The sequence below is a fragment of the Bos grunniens genome, chromosome 4, assembly GCF_055505025.1.
Source record: "Bos grunniens cultivar Pamir isolate PY7600 chromosome 4, Bosgru_T2T1.0, whole genome shotgun sequence".
Lineage (NCBI taxonomy): Eukaryota > Metazoa > Chordata > Mammalia > Artiodactyla > Bovidae > Bos > Bos grunniens.
In genome coordinates, this window is record NC_141168.1 from 43,076,860 (window position 1) to 43,092,145 (window position 15,286).

Sequence of the window (15,286 nt, forward strand, 5' to 3'; positions counted from 1 at the left end):
TCCAGGAAGGGATGACGCCACCCAGGTTTATCCTCTTCCACTTGGACAAATCTGTCCAGGTTGGTCAATTTACCACATGAGGTGATTTAATTAAATCCTGACGGGCCAGGTGGACATGCATGCAGCTGGTGTGCCATCTGAGGCAGTGACTTGTGAGTGTTGAAATGCTTCCTACCAATAAATAGCACGTGCATTTGGGACACCCATGCTGCTCACAAGACCACCCTGGGCTCCAGCACCTTGGGTGGCCGTGACTGGAGCAGAGGCACTGTGTAGCCTGCTGTAGATGAGAAGCCTCAGCTCTGTCTTTGGGTGGCTAGGGCCCCTGGATCGGGCAGGGCGTGCATCCTTACCCACAATCATGCCAACCTCACACCGGCGGTCTTCATAGTAGCAGGAGATCATCGTGGCCACAGTGTCATTCACCATGGCCACCACGTCCATCTCAAAGTCCTGCCAAGAGGTGGAGAGACAGTGGTGACAAGGCTGGTTGGGGGGGGGGTCTTAGCTTAGTGGGCTCCGAGCCGTTCCAGCCAGGCACAGGAGGCAGAGACCCCTTCCTGAGGGGACACCCAGCAGGCCCTCACTAGCATCCTGGCCTAAGGCGGGGGGAGGAGGGTCCAGGGCAGTCACAGGGGCAGGTGCAGGTGCCACTTACACCTCTCCGCTTGATGGCATCTCGCAGGAGCCCCACAATGTTGTTGCCTTCTGCTCCCGAGGCCTTGAAGCCCTTGGTCCAGTTGAGAAGGATGCCCTGAGGGGAGAGGAGGGTCTCAGTGACTGCTGGATGCTGGGGGTAGGTGTGAAGGTATGGGAACTAATTCGGACCACAGGGATGTGCACCCACTTTATTTATTTATTTTAAACTTTTGGCCACGCGGCTCAGCATGTGAGTTCTTAGTTCCCCGACCAGGAATCAAACCTATGCCTCCTGCATTGGAAGAATGGGATCTTAACCACTGGATCTCCAGAGAAGTACAATGTGCACCCACTTTAAAGCTGAGGAAACTGAGGCTCAAAGCAGCCATATAACTTTGAAAAGTGTTGGAGACAATTCTCTATCTATATCTCAAATTTCTGCAGAGCTAGGTTCCAGCCAGTTTAAGGATGCCTGTATAGTTAAGCCTAGAGTCATCATCCCTGAGTGAGGAGGAGGTCCAGAGGGGAACAGCCAATGTAAGTTCAGGGCTCCCCTCCTGTGTGCAGCTCTTGTGTGTGAAGGTCCCATCCAGCCCCAATGTCCAGTGGGGACTAGGGATTGGAAAACCAACATAAGATGTTGCTCCCACAGCTGCCTCTGCCAGGAGTACTGACTTTGGCTTTCTCTCTGACCCAGAGGTCTCATGTGTTATGTATAATTGTGTGTATGTATGTATGTATAATTCACACACACATGTATATACATTTGTATAATTAATGTGTGTAGATGAGTATGTATCATTTATCTGTGAATGTGTGTGTGTATATATATATATATAATCACATGCATATACACATGTAGGTATGATTGACATGTGTAAATATGCAGATGTAATTTACATGTGTATATGTACACATACTTGATGTGTATAATTTACATGTATATATGAATGTATAATTGACATGTGTAGATATATACAAATATATAACTGACCTGCATGTGTATATATGTTTGTATAATATATTTATGTATAAAAATATGCATGTACAACTTATATGTTTATATATGTATATCCAGCATGAGTGCATGCATGTGTGTAATTTAAACACATGCAGTGCATGCATGTATAATTTATGTGCAAACACGTGATTCAAATGCATAACTTATGCACATATATACACATAATTTACATGTGTCTGTGTGTGTGTATAATTTACATGTATGTGTGTATGTGTGGAGGCATGAATAACTGACAGGCTAACTTACCTGCCAGAAGGCAGGGTAAAGCTGCAGCCCTGGGACATTGCCACCTCCCCAACAGAAGGTATAGCGTAGTGATGACACGCTGGTGTGTTGGAGCCTGGCTGCCTGAGTTTGAACCCCAGCGCTGCCACTTCCCACTGTGGGCAAGTTGCTATGTCTCAGTTTCCTACTCTGTAATGGGGGTGTTATGCATACCTCATAGGGTTGCAAGGAGGCTTGAGGCAAATAGTAAGAATCAGCTAATATTACGATTATTTCCCAGAGTCTCACAGGAGGTAAGTGATGGAGCTTGTTTGAGTCCAAGGCTCTTTCCCAACGTGGGATGCTGCATTTGAAAGCAGCCCAGGGCAGAGTTCATGGGCCCTTTTCTCTGGGGTGCCTGTCCACCCATCCATCCACCTCCTCCCCTGCCCACCTCACACCTAGCCCCACCTTGTCAATGTCTTCATGCCTCACGGGAAAGGAGAAGGTGAAGCCCAAGGGCAGCTTCTTATGCTTCATCTGATGCTTATCCAGGAAGTCAGAGATGCACTCAGAGATGTAGTCAAAGAGCTGGAAGACAACACCAAGGTGGCCATCAGCTGCAGAAGGCGAGCCTTGTGCCAGGGTGCTTCTCAGCCCTTGCTGAACCATAGGCCCCTGGAAACATGGCCTCTGGACCTGCGCTCAGTCCCCTGCTTCTTATCACCACTGCTTTTCGGGACTCAAGCAAGCCCTGTGCACAACCCCCATGCCAGAGTCCCACTGACAGCAGTCCTCAGGACAGGCAATGCCAGGACAATGGGGATGGTCCCCAGCGCAGCTGTGCTCTGCCAGTCTGGCCCTCCCAGCTGGACCCAGCAGCATCCAGCCTCAGACTTTGGACAGAGGTGTATCCCTGGCTATAACTATGGTTTCTAGCTTCAACACCCAAAGTGTTCTTTGCTGCCTCCCAAGTGTCCTGGCCACCCAACTCCTGGACCTGCGAGGACTGGCCACCACCCCACTCACATAGGCCTGTCCACAGAGCTGGGCGTTACTGAATGCCTGCTGATCGATTAAGCTCCCCAGTGGGTTCCAGGCCCAGGGAGGCAGCAACACTATCCTGCTTCCTGGATGCACGCCCGGTCCTGCAGCATTCCAAGGAAATTGGCTCTTAAAACCCTGTGCCTCAAGGAAATTGGCTCTGGCTCCATCCACCTCCCCTAGGGTTCATTCTACTTCTGTGGTCCTTCTTGAGTCCTCCCCATGGGCAGATATTATCATTGCAGTCATGCCCCCTGGCATCTATGTTGGTGGAGGGTGAGGGAATGCCACGTGGGAAGGAAGTAGAATGCATTCATGGACTGTGAGCCTGTTGGACCAGAGTGTTCTCTTGACTGCCCTACCATGTTTCTGACCCTTCTGGGAAACTGGGCAATGGTGCGACTTGCTGGGGCCATGCCCCACGGCCATCCACCTGGGCCTCTCAGCTGCTTCCCTTTCCTGTAGCAGGGCCCCCTGAAGTTGGGCCCACAGCCACCTGCCCTTGATGAACAGGTAGGCCCTAACACCAAGCCAAGCTCCAAGATCCTGGATGGTCTTGACCCTGGTCCCTGCACTCCCTCCCCCCGCCCAGCCCCTTGTTCCCTAGCCCAGGATGCTCACCATCTCAGCAGTACCCGTCATGGCATCCTCGGGGATGGAGTACATCTGGTGCGTGGTCTTCACACTCCACTGTCCCGCCTCTCCTTCTCCCACCTTCACCAGCATCACCCGGAAGTTGGTGCCACCCAGGTCCAGGGAGAGGAAGTCCCCAACTTCTGCAGCCACAGACAGAAGTACATCAGTCTCATGGGCACCGCCTGGCAGGACCCCCGAGACTGGAGAAGAGGAGGTAAAGGCATGGTGGGGGCACCAGAGGGGCCCCTGGTACTGGACCCCAGAGTAAACTGTGGAAAGGGTCAAAGGTGAACTGGGTAAGTCAGCAGGAATTCCTTGCCTTGGACTGAACTCCCCCCAAGCCCAGAGCCCACCCGAAGATCTAGGAAAATGGTCCAGACTCAGGATTGGGCTGAGAGTCCCCCAAATGACTATAGGAAACCATTTTTCTACTTGTGAAATGAAAAAAACCAGTTTCTCTGAGGTCAGAATGAGCCTGAAGGCCCCAGGGCTGAGCCAACGGAGCCAAGAGTAAGAACAGGCCAGTGTCTGGGGCCCAGCACGCTGGGGCTGCTAGGGACAGTCAGGGCTGTTAAGAAGGGCCTAGGGAACTTCTCCCTGCTGGAGCTAGGACACAGCTGCCTCTGGTTGAGGACCTGCTGGCTCCCATGTGGGTTCCATCCCAGCCCTGTCCTGGACCACGGTACCTGAGCCCTCTGGGGTGGAGCGCACATAGGTGGGCAGCATCTTCACACTGGCCTCCTTGTGGGTCTCCAGCCTCAGGCCTCGGTCCATCTCCTTCTGCATCCGCCTCATCACCTTCTTCAAGTCCTCCTCCTGCAGCTGGAACTCTGCCAGGATCTGTTCCGCCTGCACAGGGAGGGGTGGAGAGCAGTTGGGTGGGAGAGGAGCTGTGCAGAGTTGGGGAGGGGGAACCTGCGGAGTGAGTATTTCTCACCCACACTGAGGGTCTCCTTTTGTCCCCTCACCCTGAGTCCAGGATGACCCATCATTTCAAACCACTGCAGTTAAAAGCAGTTGGAAAATTAAGACAGTGGAGTTCCAACACCCCTTCTAAACAAATGCAGCCTGGGGGTGGGGGGCAGAGGGCAGATGAGGTACCTGCTTTGTACCCCTGATCCAGGTCAGGGGAAGAGGGAGGTGCTAACCAGGAGAGTGGGTGAGACACAGGCTGGAAGAGCCTGTCTGGAGGGCGATGGGCAGCTGGCCATTATTGTCTAAAAGATCCAATCATTCTACCTCTAGGAGTTTATGCTAAGGGAGTAAATGGGCCAGTGGTGCAAATTTTCATTAAGTGTTAGTCAAGGCACCAGTTAGAGGTGACACCAGTTAGTTAGAGGTGTCTGTTGGACTAAAGCATGGTGTCCACAGCCTGGAAGTTTCTGAGGCCATTAGAGGGAGGAAGGGTCCCTATATATAAAAGATAGATTCAATGTCACCATTCCTGTGAGTATGGACAGCCTGGGCAAGGGTCTCCTCCCACACTCTTTGGAGGAGTGGCCGTTCACTCACCCCTTCGTGGTGGCACGAGGTTGGGTGTAAACACAGTACCCATGCCCATGAATCCCCAGAAAACAGAGACCCTGCTCTGACCTTGCATGTGGACAGTGGTATGGCAGCCCTTCCTTCTTTGCACAATAGCATGTATTCATGCAGAAAAGGCCATTTTTATTACCTGGATATTCGGACCAAAAAAGAAAGGGCAGATACTCGAATAAAAACCATGGATCCACTCTTCAAAAACCTCAGCCTCTTTTGTTGGCAGTTTACCATGTGAGCTTGGGGGTGGAGATGCTCTGAATTCCATAAGGAGACTACACAGCTATTTGCCCCTTCTTCCTCAGTTTTGATAGCCCACATTTTGTTGGGAGACTGGGGGGCAATCACCTTAAAGGAAGACAGCCCCTCACCAGGCTGAGGCAACTTCCCATGATTGGGCTAAGCCAAGCCCAGTTATCCTGTCCTGTTTTTGCTGGTGATTTGGTTTACAGTTGGGCATGTGGCCCAGTTCTGGCCAATGATGGGTGAAGGGAAACCTGTTTTTAGCAGGAGGAGGGCCCTCTGGGGAAGGTCAGTGCCCTGCCAACTTTGTATACACAACTGTATAAGAGTGTGATAACCGGCACTGTAGCAGCTATCCTGAACCATGAGGAGACAAGGCTGAAGAGAAAAGGCTATTAGCACATTATAGATGGCAGTGAAGAGAGGCAGAGTGAGCCGAGCCCTGATGACGTCACTGACATGCTGAGTCAGCCCCGGACCCACACACCTCCCTGTGCCGCTTGTGGAAGCACTCATCACTTAAGGCCATGGTTAGTCAGGTGTTTCATTTCCTGAAGCCCAAAGCATTCTTAATGGGTACAGATCCTTACTTAGGAACCAGTTCTCTTACCAAGACCCCCTTGTTTAAAACTTAAACCCACGGAAGGTCACACAGGAATGGAGCTGACAAAGTCTACAACAAAGCACAGAGAATCAAACACCAATGTTTGCTAAGCTATTCCGCAGCTCTGGGCATGGGGTGGGGTGCACCTTGCCCCAAGGCTCTTCTCACAAGACACAGCCCTGGAGAGGCCCCCATGCTCTGTGAAACCATCCAGGCTGTCCTCAGAGGCCCACGCCTACAGCTTGGACCCCTCTCTCTCTCACACACACACTTCCAAACATAAAACATGCCAAGAAGGAATAGTAACATTAACATTCGCTAAATCCTTGCAGTATTGCAGGCGCTGAGCTGAATATACTACACAAGCTTCCTCACATCCCTGGCACAAGGGGAGGTGTTAGCATCTGCTCACCTTTTAGATGGTAGCCACAGGCAGCCAACACACAGCATGGGTCCAACACCCAAGGCCAGGTACACAAGGGCTGCCTGGCATCTTTCCCCAAACAGGACTGTGCGACATCACCGGCTCTTATCAAAAGCGATGCTAATCCTGCAGAGGTCCAGCCCTTGGGCCCCGCTGGGTTTCATCCCGTCTCCTTACTTCATGGTAGTCTGACCCATGGCCGTAAGCCTGGACCCATGAGGGGTTGTGACCCAATGGCTTCACTCTATGTCCAGACCCATGTGGGCACATGTTTGGAAAGGGGCTGGAAGGTTCCGTGGTTGCAGACCAACACTGCAGGCCGCAGACTGACATGGGCCTCCGGCCAACCTCCCCTCTGGCCGTGGGGAGCATCCTCCAAGATGGGTACAAACCCCTTCCTTGAGTGAGTATCTGCAGGCACCACATTTAGTCACCCTGCAACCCTGAGAGGAGGTGCTCCTAACTGCACAGTCCCCTCAATTCTCAAGGCTGTATGTCCAGGAGGGTATGGGTGGGGTTCAAGTCACAGGGAAGAGGTCTGCCTCAGAGACCCCCTGCGAACATCCCCAGGAGCAGGCGCTGTGCGCCAGATCCTGCCCAGGGTATCGCCTGCTTAATCCCCTGGGACCCAGGCATTTTATTACCCCTACTTCCTTTCCGAGGCCACAGATCTAAACAGCTCAGAGCTGGCTTTGAACCCGGGTGCTGGCTCTGAGCCCACCTCCCCTCCCCACCCCACTGGGATGCCCAGCCCTTCCCAGAGCCCAGGCTGGGTGTCCATGCACCCTGGCTTAAAGGTCTTGTTGAGCAGCCTAGGGACTGCAGGGAGTTGCCTGAGGAACCCCAAGAAGCCATCTGTCCCCCAGATCACAGACAGAGCCTGTCCCCCACTCTCACCACACAGCTGCATCCCTGCTTGCTCACCAAGAGGTCACAGGACACAGCATCAAGGCTCACAGCTACACCCGAATATTGTGTGTGTGTTGGGGGGTCTTCTCCCTGAGCAACTCCTCTGTGCTCCAGACAGGGCCACCGCCGCCATCTGGCAGTGCCATGGCCCCCAGGATCCCAGCTTCTGGTGTCCCAGCCCTCTGGCTCTCCTGGGTGTTCCCATCTTGGCTGTCCTGTGTTCTCAAGGCAGGTCTGGGGTTGGCAGGTTGGGGAACTGTTTCCCCAGGAGTATGTGGCAGCTGGCCCAGGATTACCCTCTGTGTGTACACAGCCATCCAGTGGCTGCAGCTGGACCCACATGGAGCTTACACTGCCCTCCAGGGCAATGGATGGGCTCTAAAGCTCACAGGGTGTCCAGCATTTGCCCAGAGGTCCCATGCCCTGGCCCTCTGGGGCCCTCCCAGTGCTATGCTGGGATGGGAGGCATTCTCACACCTTCACCTGTCTCATCCGTCAAAAGGAAGCCCTGCAGCATGTCCTGCCTTCTTTCTTGAGCCAAGGAAGTGGGGTCCCAAAGTGCCGAGTACGGCATAAAGAGGGCAGTTGTCCTCAACCAAGTTCCACAGACCCAGCCCCCATCATCTCTGCCCACCAACTTGGCCCCTCCCACTTTGCTTCCAACCTATACATCCAATGGCTTTGTCCAGACCTGTGGCCTTAAGGACTATATGCATACGGATGGCTGCACACTAGGAGGGGAGGTCCCACAGACCGAGAGGCATGGGTAGGGCTGGGGGAATCCACCTGGTCTTGGCATGTCAGGGTGTCTGTTAGTCAAGGAGAGATTGATGCCAAGGAGTGGTTGGATTTGTGAGGCCAGGGCACAGCGGACAGTCTGGCACTGTCAGCCCAGGAGCAAGTCCCCAAGAAGACACTGTCCACGGAGAAACCCCTCCTAGAGAGGCTGGACAGTGGAGGGATCGGCTGCCACCTAGCTTCCGTGCCTCCTTCCAGGGGGTCCAGCTCCTTCCCCACTTCTGCTGTCCCAGCTGTGGCCCCAGGGACCACTCACCTGGCTTTGCGGTGACCCTTACCAGGTTCAAAGCTGTCTGGGCCCGGCTCCTTGTGGCTTCCATCACCACTTCTCTGAGAGGCCAAGAGGTAGGTTTGGGGAGAGGTGGAGACTCTCCTTCCTGCTGAGGCACAGGGGTGGCCTGTAGCCTGGAAGTCAGGGGCCTACCTGTGCAGGTATGGGCCATGGAGGAGAGAGCTGCCCACTCAGGCTGCCCGGGCCTTCTGCAGAGAGCATTCAGCAGGCAGCTGCTAAGATACTCTGCCTACTGCTACAGGTCAGATAGGGCCAAAAGGACAAAGGAGGCCTGCGTGGGGTCAGGAGTGACAAGGGCTATGGAGTGGTGGCCCATGCCTGCAGCCCGGGGTGGAGATTTGTTGCCCAGAGTTTCTGGAGAGGGAGCAGAACCAGTCTATGTCCCCTTCAGTCCTTGGAAGTCCAGGGTGGACAGTCTTCACGCTTTCCAGGTCAGGAAAGCACATCGAAGAGCTGGCAGGCTGGAAGGGGCTGCTGAGGGCCTGACCCTGTGCCAGATGAAGAACCTGAACCTGGTCTTGGTCTTGAACCACGGGGACCCCTGGCCAATTTTCCCCTGAGGTCTTTACTGCAGTTGGGAGGGGAGAGGCAGGCTGGTGGCAGGGAGGCCTGGCCTGAGGACCTGAGCAAGGAAGACTCCTTGTGAAACTGGGGTGCAGAGGGTGAGAGACCTCCTGAGACTCTCGGCTCCTCTCCTGAGCCCTCAAAGCCCTGCCATTTGCCCAATCAGGCTGGTGGGTTGAATGAGGGGTTGGGGGTGTGCCTAAGACATCATTTGGGTCATTGAGAGCCAGGCTCAGGCCTGGGCTGGGGCAGGGGTAGGGGCTGGGGGTGAGGGTTGATGGTTGTTGGGGGCTGGGGGTGGGGCCAGGAGGTGGGAAGGGGAGGGGTGGGCCAAGTGTGGGGGAGTAGATGGAGGCAGGGCACCACTCTGATGACTGGCCCCACCCTTACCTCAGGGCCATGCCCCCTCCTCCCTGACCAAGTAGAAAATGCTTGTTTTCATCAAAGGTCTTCAACTGTAAATCATCAAAACCTGCCTCAAAAGGTGGGGAAGGTCATTCTTTGGTTTGGGGTCTGCAAAGTCCAGGCCAGTGCTTGCTTTGAGAACCATCCCTCCTCCCCACTCCCAGCTCCCTGCCCGGGAGTGAACTTGTCTAGTGGGACCTGCCTGCAGCTGCCAAGCACTGCTAAAATTAGCAAGAGCTCACAGTGGGCCGGGTGGCTGGATAGAATGCCAGGCTCTCCAGCCAATGGCCAGTGTGGTCATCCCCAAGGAAGCTCTTGACATGATTGATCTCTTTCCCAAAATAGAGCAAAAAGGGCTTCACCAGACCCACATGTGACAGATCACTGTCCCACCAGACCCTGGCTCTGTGCCTCTGTCTTCACAGAGCGGGCAGGACTCATCCCTGGGTTTGGAGTCCCCACACTGGCCTTCTGGACTGGCCAGACCAAGGAGCAGCTGCCCTTCTATTGGTCCAGGCTCACAGCACCTGAGAGGAGGATCAGAATCCCCCAGACCTGTCCTCTGGGAGGCTGGAGAGGACAGGGCAGGGCAGAGGTCAGTGGGTCCCTTTCTGGTTTGCTGGACTTCCGGGGCCCTCTCTGGCTTTCAATTTGACCAGTGAGCATCCTTCCCCAGACCCCTTTCCCGGGCCTCCTCCTTGCACCTGTGAGGGCAGGAAGGAAGGAGTCCAACACCCCCACTTGGCCACACTAGTTAATCCTCCAGAGCCAGACTCTCATGCCTCAGCCAGCTCTCCTGTGCTCCCACCACAGGAGGTGTGCCCTGTCTCGTCGTTTCCCTTTCAGGTGAGGGAGTGACACCAGAGGGTCAGCACTGTGCTGGAGTCAAGAGTCATTGTAGCAAGTGACAGACCTGTCCAGGGAAGAGAGGCCAGGAGAGGAAGGACATCAAAGATAATCGCTCCGAGGGATGCCCAGGACACAGAGTGGTCAGTATCACAAGGGTTGTCCTAGGATGTTGGATGAATGTGGTCTCTGCTTAGACTTTCTCAAAAATAAAAACAACAGAGCTACCCAGCAATGGGCCAGGATGTCTCAGCAGATAGTGAGCTCCTGACTTGATGGGAGAGAGAGATGTGGGCTATTAGAGAGAAGGAGCTGAAGGACTTCTATGTCCTAGTCAGTGTCCTCATCCTTTGGTTGCTCAAGGAGCTGATTGATAGGCATGGTTTAATTTTCTTTTTAATTTATCTCTAGGAAATAATCTAGCAAATTCAGTGATGGATATTCCAGGTTACTCTTTATAAAATGAGACATAATCCACACATCCAACTTTAGGAAAGTGGTTAAATAACCTATGCTACATTTATATGCAAAATGATAAGATCGATCTGCCTCTGTTGGCATGGAAAGATGTTAATGACATTTTGTTTAAAGAGAATGTGGGACTCCCCTGGTGGTCCAGTGGCTAAGACGCCATGCTCCCAATGCGGGGGGCCTGGGTTTGATCCCTCGCCAGTGAACTAGATCCCATATGCCACAGCTAAGAGTCCTAATGCCACAGTGAAGATCAAGGATCCTATATGCCCCAGCTAAGACCCAGCAAGGCCAAATAAATAATTTTTTTTTTTTAAGAGAGAACACGGTGGCTACCCTCTGAAAGCTCCTCCAATGAGCCTCACATCTGGCATTCAAGCCGCTGTGTAGGCTCCACCCGTGCTGAATAGGTCTAGCCTATGTAACTAAAAAGCTATTGCAGAAATGATGGACTGTGAAATGTGAGGCTAGGCCATCAAAGACAATGAAGCTTCTGCTTTTCTCTATTGGTTTCTTCACTCTATGGGAAGCCAGCACCAGGTCATGAGGACACTCAGGTTCTATCAGGAGGTAGATAGTTTTTCTACTGAGAAAAACTGAGGCCACCTGCTAATGGGCATCTCCAACTTGCCAGGCAGGTGAGTGAACCACCTTGGGAGCAGATCCAACAGCCCCAGTTGAGCCTTCAGATGATGCAGCCCCAGGCAACATCCTGACTGCAACCTCAGGAGACATGCTGAGCCAGAACCTCCCAGCTGAGCCACTCCTGGATTCCTGGCCCACAGAAATGGAGTGAGGTAAAGTTTTGTTGTTTCAAGCCACCAAGTGTTGAGGTAATTTTTTACATAGGAATAGATGACAAATACAGAGGAGAAACAGTTTAAAAATATAACACAATCCATTTTTCTCATATATATATATATATATATATATATATAAATCTCTCTCTTTTTTTTGGCCACATCACACAGCATGCGGATCCTAATTCCCCAGCCAGGGATTGAATCTGTGCCTCCTGCAGTGGAGGCTTGGAGGCTTAACCACTGGATCATCAGGGAAGACCCTGTCATATATAAGTATATGTGATATACACATGGGAGGAAATATAGAAAAATAGTAATAGTAGTTATCATGATCATGGAAATATGAGTGACTTTATTTTCCTCTTTGCTTATCTATATGTCCTGTGTTTTCTGCAATGGAGTTGTACAAATAAAGTAGTATTTAAAAATCAAGTTAAAAACAAAAAGGTTGGGCCTTATCTGCTATCTTTGCACAGAGGCTCTGAGGCCCAGCCTCTGAAGGATGGAGGCTCAAAGTTAAATGGGTCAAATTACCAGACTCCATATTCCATGGGAAAGAAAGTGAGGCTGGAAGCTGGAGAATCCCGCCTGCAAGCCCCTTCCCCACTGGCCTGCCAGCCCTCCACACCAGCTGGGCAACAGCGTGGGTACTCCCTGACCTGGTACAACAGGGCCTGAAGGTCAGTATGGTGTTGCAAGTGTTCGCTCACAGCACGGTCGATGGAGGCTGGCTGCGCCCTTGTGTAAGGGCAGTCCAGGGGCCTGGTGATGAGAGGGTATCAGGTAGTGTGGCCGTGTCAGGGACAGAGAAAGGGGGAGATGAGCCAAGAGACAGCAGAGTGGGCTGGGGCCCCAGTAAACACCACTGGGGAGTACCCAGTGCCTTCCGCAGGCCGGCTGCTGTGCTAGATGCTTACGTGGATCACAACTGGCCGCCAAGTTCAGGGCAGTCATTTTAAATGTGGGGACGCTGGGGCCCCTGGGAGTGAAGGGATTTCTGATACACAGCAGCCATCAGTGACTTAGCCAGGATTCACCCCCAGCTCAGTCTGACTCCGGGTGTGCTGGAAGATTAGTCTGACTAGATGGGGAGGGTCCCTCCAGGGTCAAGCACATGCTGGGAGTCCGGAAGTAGCTCTGGAGCTGCTTCCATGATGGAGATGTTCAGAGACCTCAGCTTCAGCCAGGGGAGGTGGGGAGGAGTGAGGGGGTGATGGGGCGGGGGGAGCCGCAGCGACCACAGAGGTCTGTCCAGCACAGAGCTTGCCTCTGACAGCAGGTGGACCTGGAGGCCTGGGGCCAGATGTTGGGGTGAAACCTAAAGGCTGGGGCCACAGGAGGGATGGGGGCAGAGAGTGGATGAGGAACAGGGTGTGTCCTGCACATCAGCCAGCTGCAGGATCGTTCAGGACCCAAAGGAGGCAGGATAATGCTGGGGTAACATGGGAGCAAACACAATTCTGCTCTGTAGATCCATGTCCTGTTTGGTATTGGTTACAGCAATTAAACCTGCCCTAATTAACACTCAGAATGAAAGCACCAATGACCCGAACAGAGCTTCGGAAGGGATTGAATCACACATTTATTTAAGATTTATTGAACGTCTAATTTGTCTGAGGTTATGAAAATGACTAGTTTTTAGTTCTCAAGGACCTTACACTCTGGCAGGAGAGACAAGCAAATAGCAGATGCTAACTGATACTGGCAGAGCTGCAGAGTCTTGAGGGAACATGAGAGAGACTGGGAGGGTTCTCTGGAGAACAGGGTTTTTCAGGACCTCTTCCTGCAGCCCTTGATGTATGAGTAGGAAATGGCCAGCAGAGAAGCACATTCTAGATTGAGGGGCCAGCAGAACAAAGTCAGAGGCGTTTGGAGAAATACATATATTTATAGTGACTTGAAATAATGCACTCAAAGGGTACACAAAGGAAATTAGGCTGTTGTAAATGGCATTTGGGCTAAAGAGGAAATCTGAGTTGGGTCACACCCCCCTTTATAAATATATAACCATGAGTATACCAAATGTAAAAAGTACGGATAATAGCTAAAGCACCATGGTGGATTCATGTTGATGTATGGCAAAATCAATACAATATTGTAAAGTAATTAGCCTCCAATTAAAATAAATAAATTTATATTTAAAAAAATAGCTAAAGCAAAACTCAAAGGAACCCTTAATTCACTTAAAAAAAATAAATGAAAAATCAACGAGCAAAGCATTCCTCTAAAGGTATTAAAAAAAAACCAACAAACAGAATATAAAGTAAACCTAAGAATAAAGGAATCAATAATGATAAAAGTAGAAACAAATTGTATAGAAAACACGCAAATATGGCTGTACCTATGGCTGATTCTTATTGATCTATGACAGAAAACCACAAAATTCTGTAAAGCAATTATCCTTCAATTAAAAATTAAAAAAAAAAAACAAAACCAATAGCAAACTTGAGGGATTTCCCTGGTGGTCCAGTGGCTAAGACTCCATGCTCCCAATGCAGAGGGCCCAGGTTTGATCTCTGTTTAGGGAACTAGATTCCACATGCCACAACTGAAGATTGAAAATCCCACAACTGGGACTCCTCTGGTGGTCCAGTGGTTAAGAGTCCACCTGCCAATGCAGGAGACATGGGTTCAATCCCTGGTCCGGGAGGATCCCTCATGTTGTGGGGCCGCTGAGCCTGTGAGCAGCAACTACTGAGCCTGTGCCCTAGAGTCCATGAGCAGCAGCTACTGAGCCCACGTGCTGCAACTACTGAAGCCTGAGCGTTCTAGAGCCTGTGCTCTGCAACAAGAGAAGCCACTGCAACGAGAAGCCCGTAGCACTGCAACGAGAGAGTGGCCCCTGCTTGCCACAACTAGAGAAAACACTCTCCCAGCAGTGAAGACCCCATGGACTGTAGCCCACCAGGCTCCTCCGTCCAGGGATTCTCCAGGCAAGAATACTGGAGTGGTTTGCCATTCCCTTCTCCAGGAGATCTTCTCGACCCAGGGATTGAACCTGGGTCTCCTGCTTTGCAGGAAGATTCTTTACCATCTGAGCCACCAGGGAAGCCCACTGAAGACCCAGCACAGTCAAAAATACACAAATTAAAAAAATTTTTAAGAAAATCCCACAACTAAGACCTGGTACAGCCAAATGAATAAATAAATATTTTAAAATTATACCTATAAAAACAAAACAGTAAACTTGATTAAAAAGGTGAATTTCATTGCATGTATTTTATATCAACATTAAAAAAAGAAGAGTAACAGATGAAGTAGAAGAGTCAGGGGTCTCAATTACAGATGGAAAGAGACAGGGGCCCCTGGAGAGAGCTGCCTCATCCTCAAGCCTCCCTGGGCAGTGGTCTCTCCCTTGTAGGAACCATGACCCTGGAAGTCCTTGTTCCAGCTCCCTCGTGGCACTTGGAACAGGAAGAGGGAGCTGGTGGACACTTGCTACCTACCTGATCTCAGATAAGTGATTCATTCAAAATTTCAGTTTCTGTGCCTATAAAAAGTCCTGAGCCTTGGCCCTGGTCAGGTGGGTGGCCTGCTCCTGGGCAGTGCTCTGGTCTTGTGTGCTGTTAGGGGTGGAGGCAAACACCCTCACCCCTTGCCACCCGCAGCTGGTTCCCCTTCATTCTTACTCAAAGAGCCTCCATTTGTGGCAACACTCCCAGTACTGGGGGTTGGACCTGCCTGGCCTCACCCTCTTCCTCTTCTGGAGACAACAGGAGGGAGGCAGCTAGGGAACATGTGGCAGGGAAGCCCCACATCTCTTGCATTTGGAGCATCACTGGATCTGTTGGTACCCCCCATACAGCCATGAGGGGGAGGACAAGACAACCTGCGGGGTTGACCC

The 15,286-nt window shown here is 51.8% G+C and overlaps 1 protein-coding gene and 1 long non-coding RNA gene across 2 annotated transcripts in view; one reads left to right on the forward strand and one right to left on the reverse strand.

Annotated features, from left to right (window-relative positions):
• Positions 1-15,286, reverse strand: part of GCK (glucokinase) — a 36,656-nt gene that overhangs the window by 5,129 nt on the left and 16,241 nt on the right. The window contains exons 2-6 of the mRNA XM_086396111.1: positions 4,231-4,393; positions 3,530-3,684; positions 2,336-2,455; positions 659-754; positions 354-453 (exon numbers count right to left, since the gene is read on the reverse strand). Of these exons, the coding sequence (XP_086252237.1) occupies positions 354-453; positions 659-754; positions 2,336-2,455; positions 3,530-3,684; positions 4,231-4,393 (634 nt within the window). The remainder of the gene's footprint in view (positions 1-353; positions 454-658; positions 755-2,335; positions 2,456-3,529; positions 3,685-4,230; positions 4,394-15,286) is intronic.
• Positions 9,698-11,888, forward strand: LOC147374000 (uncharacterized). Its single transcript, XR_015162323.1, has 4 exons — positions 9,698-9,917; positions 10,169-10,311; positions 11,274-11,436; positions 11,611-11,888. It is a non-coding gene; the product is annotated as an uncharacterized LOC147374000 (long non-coding RNA).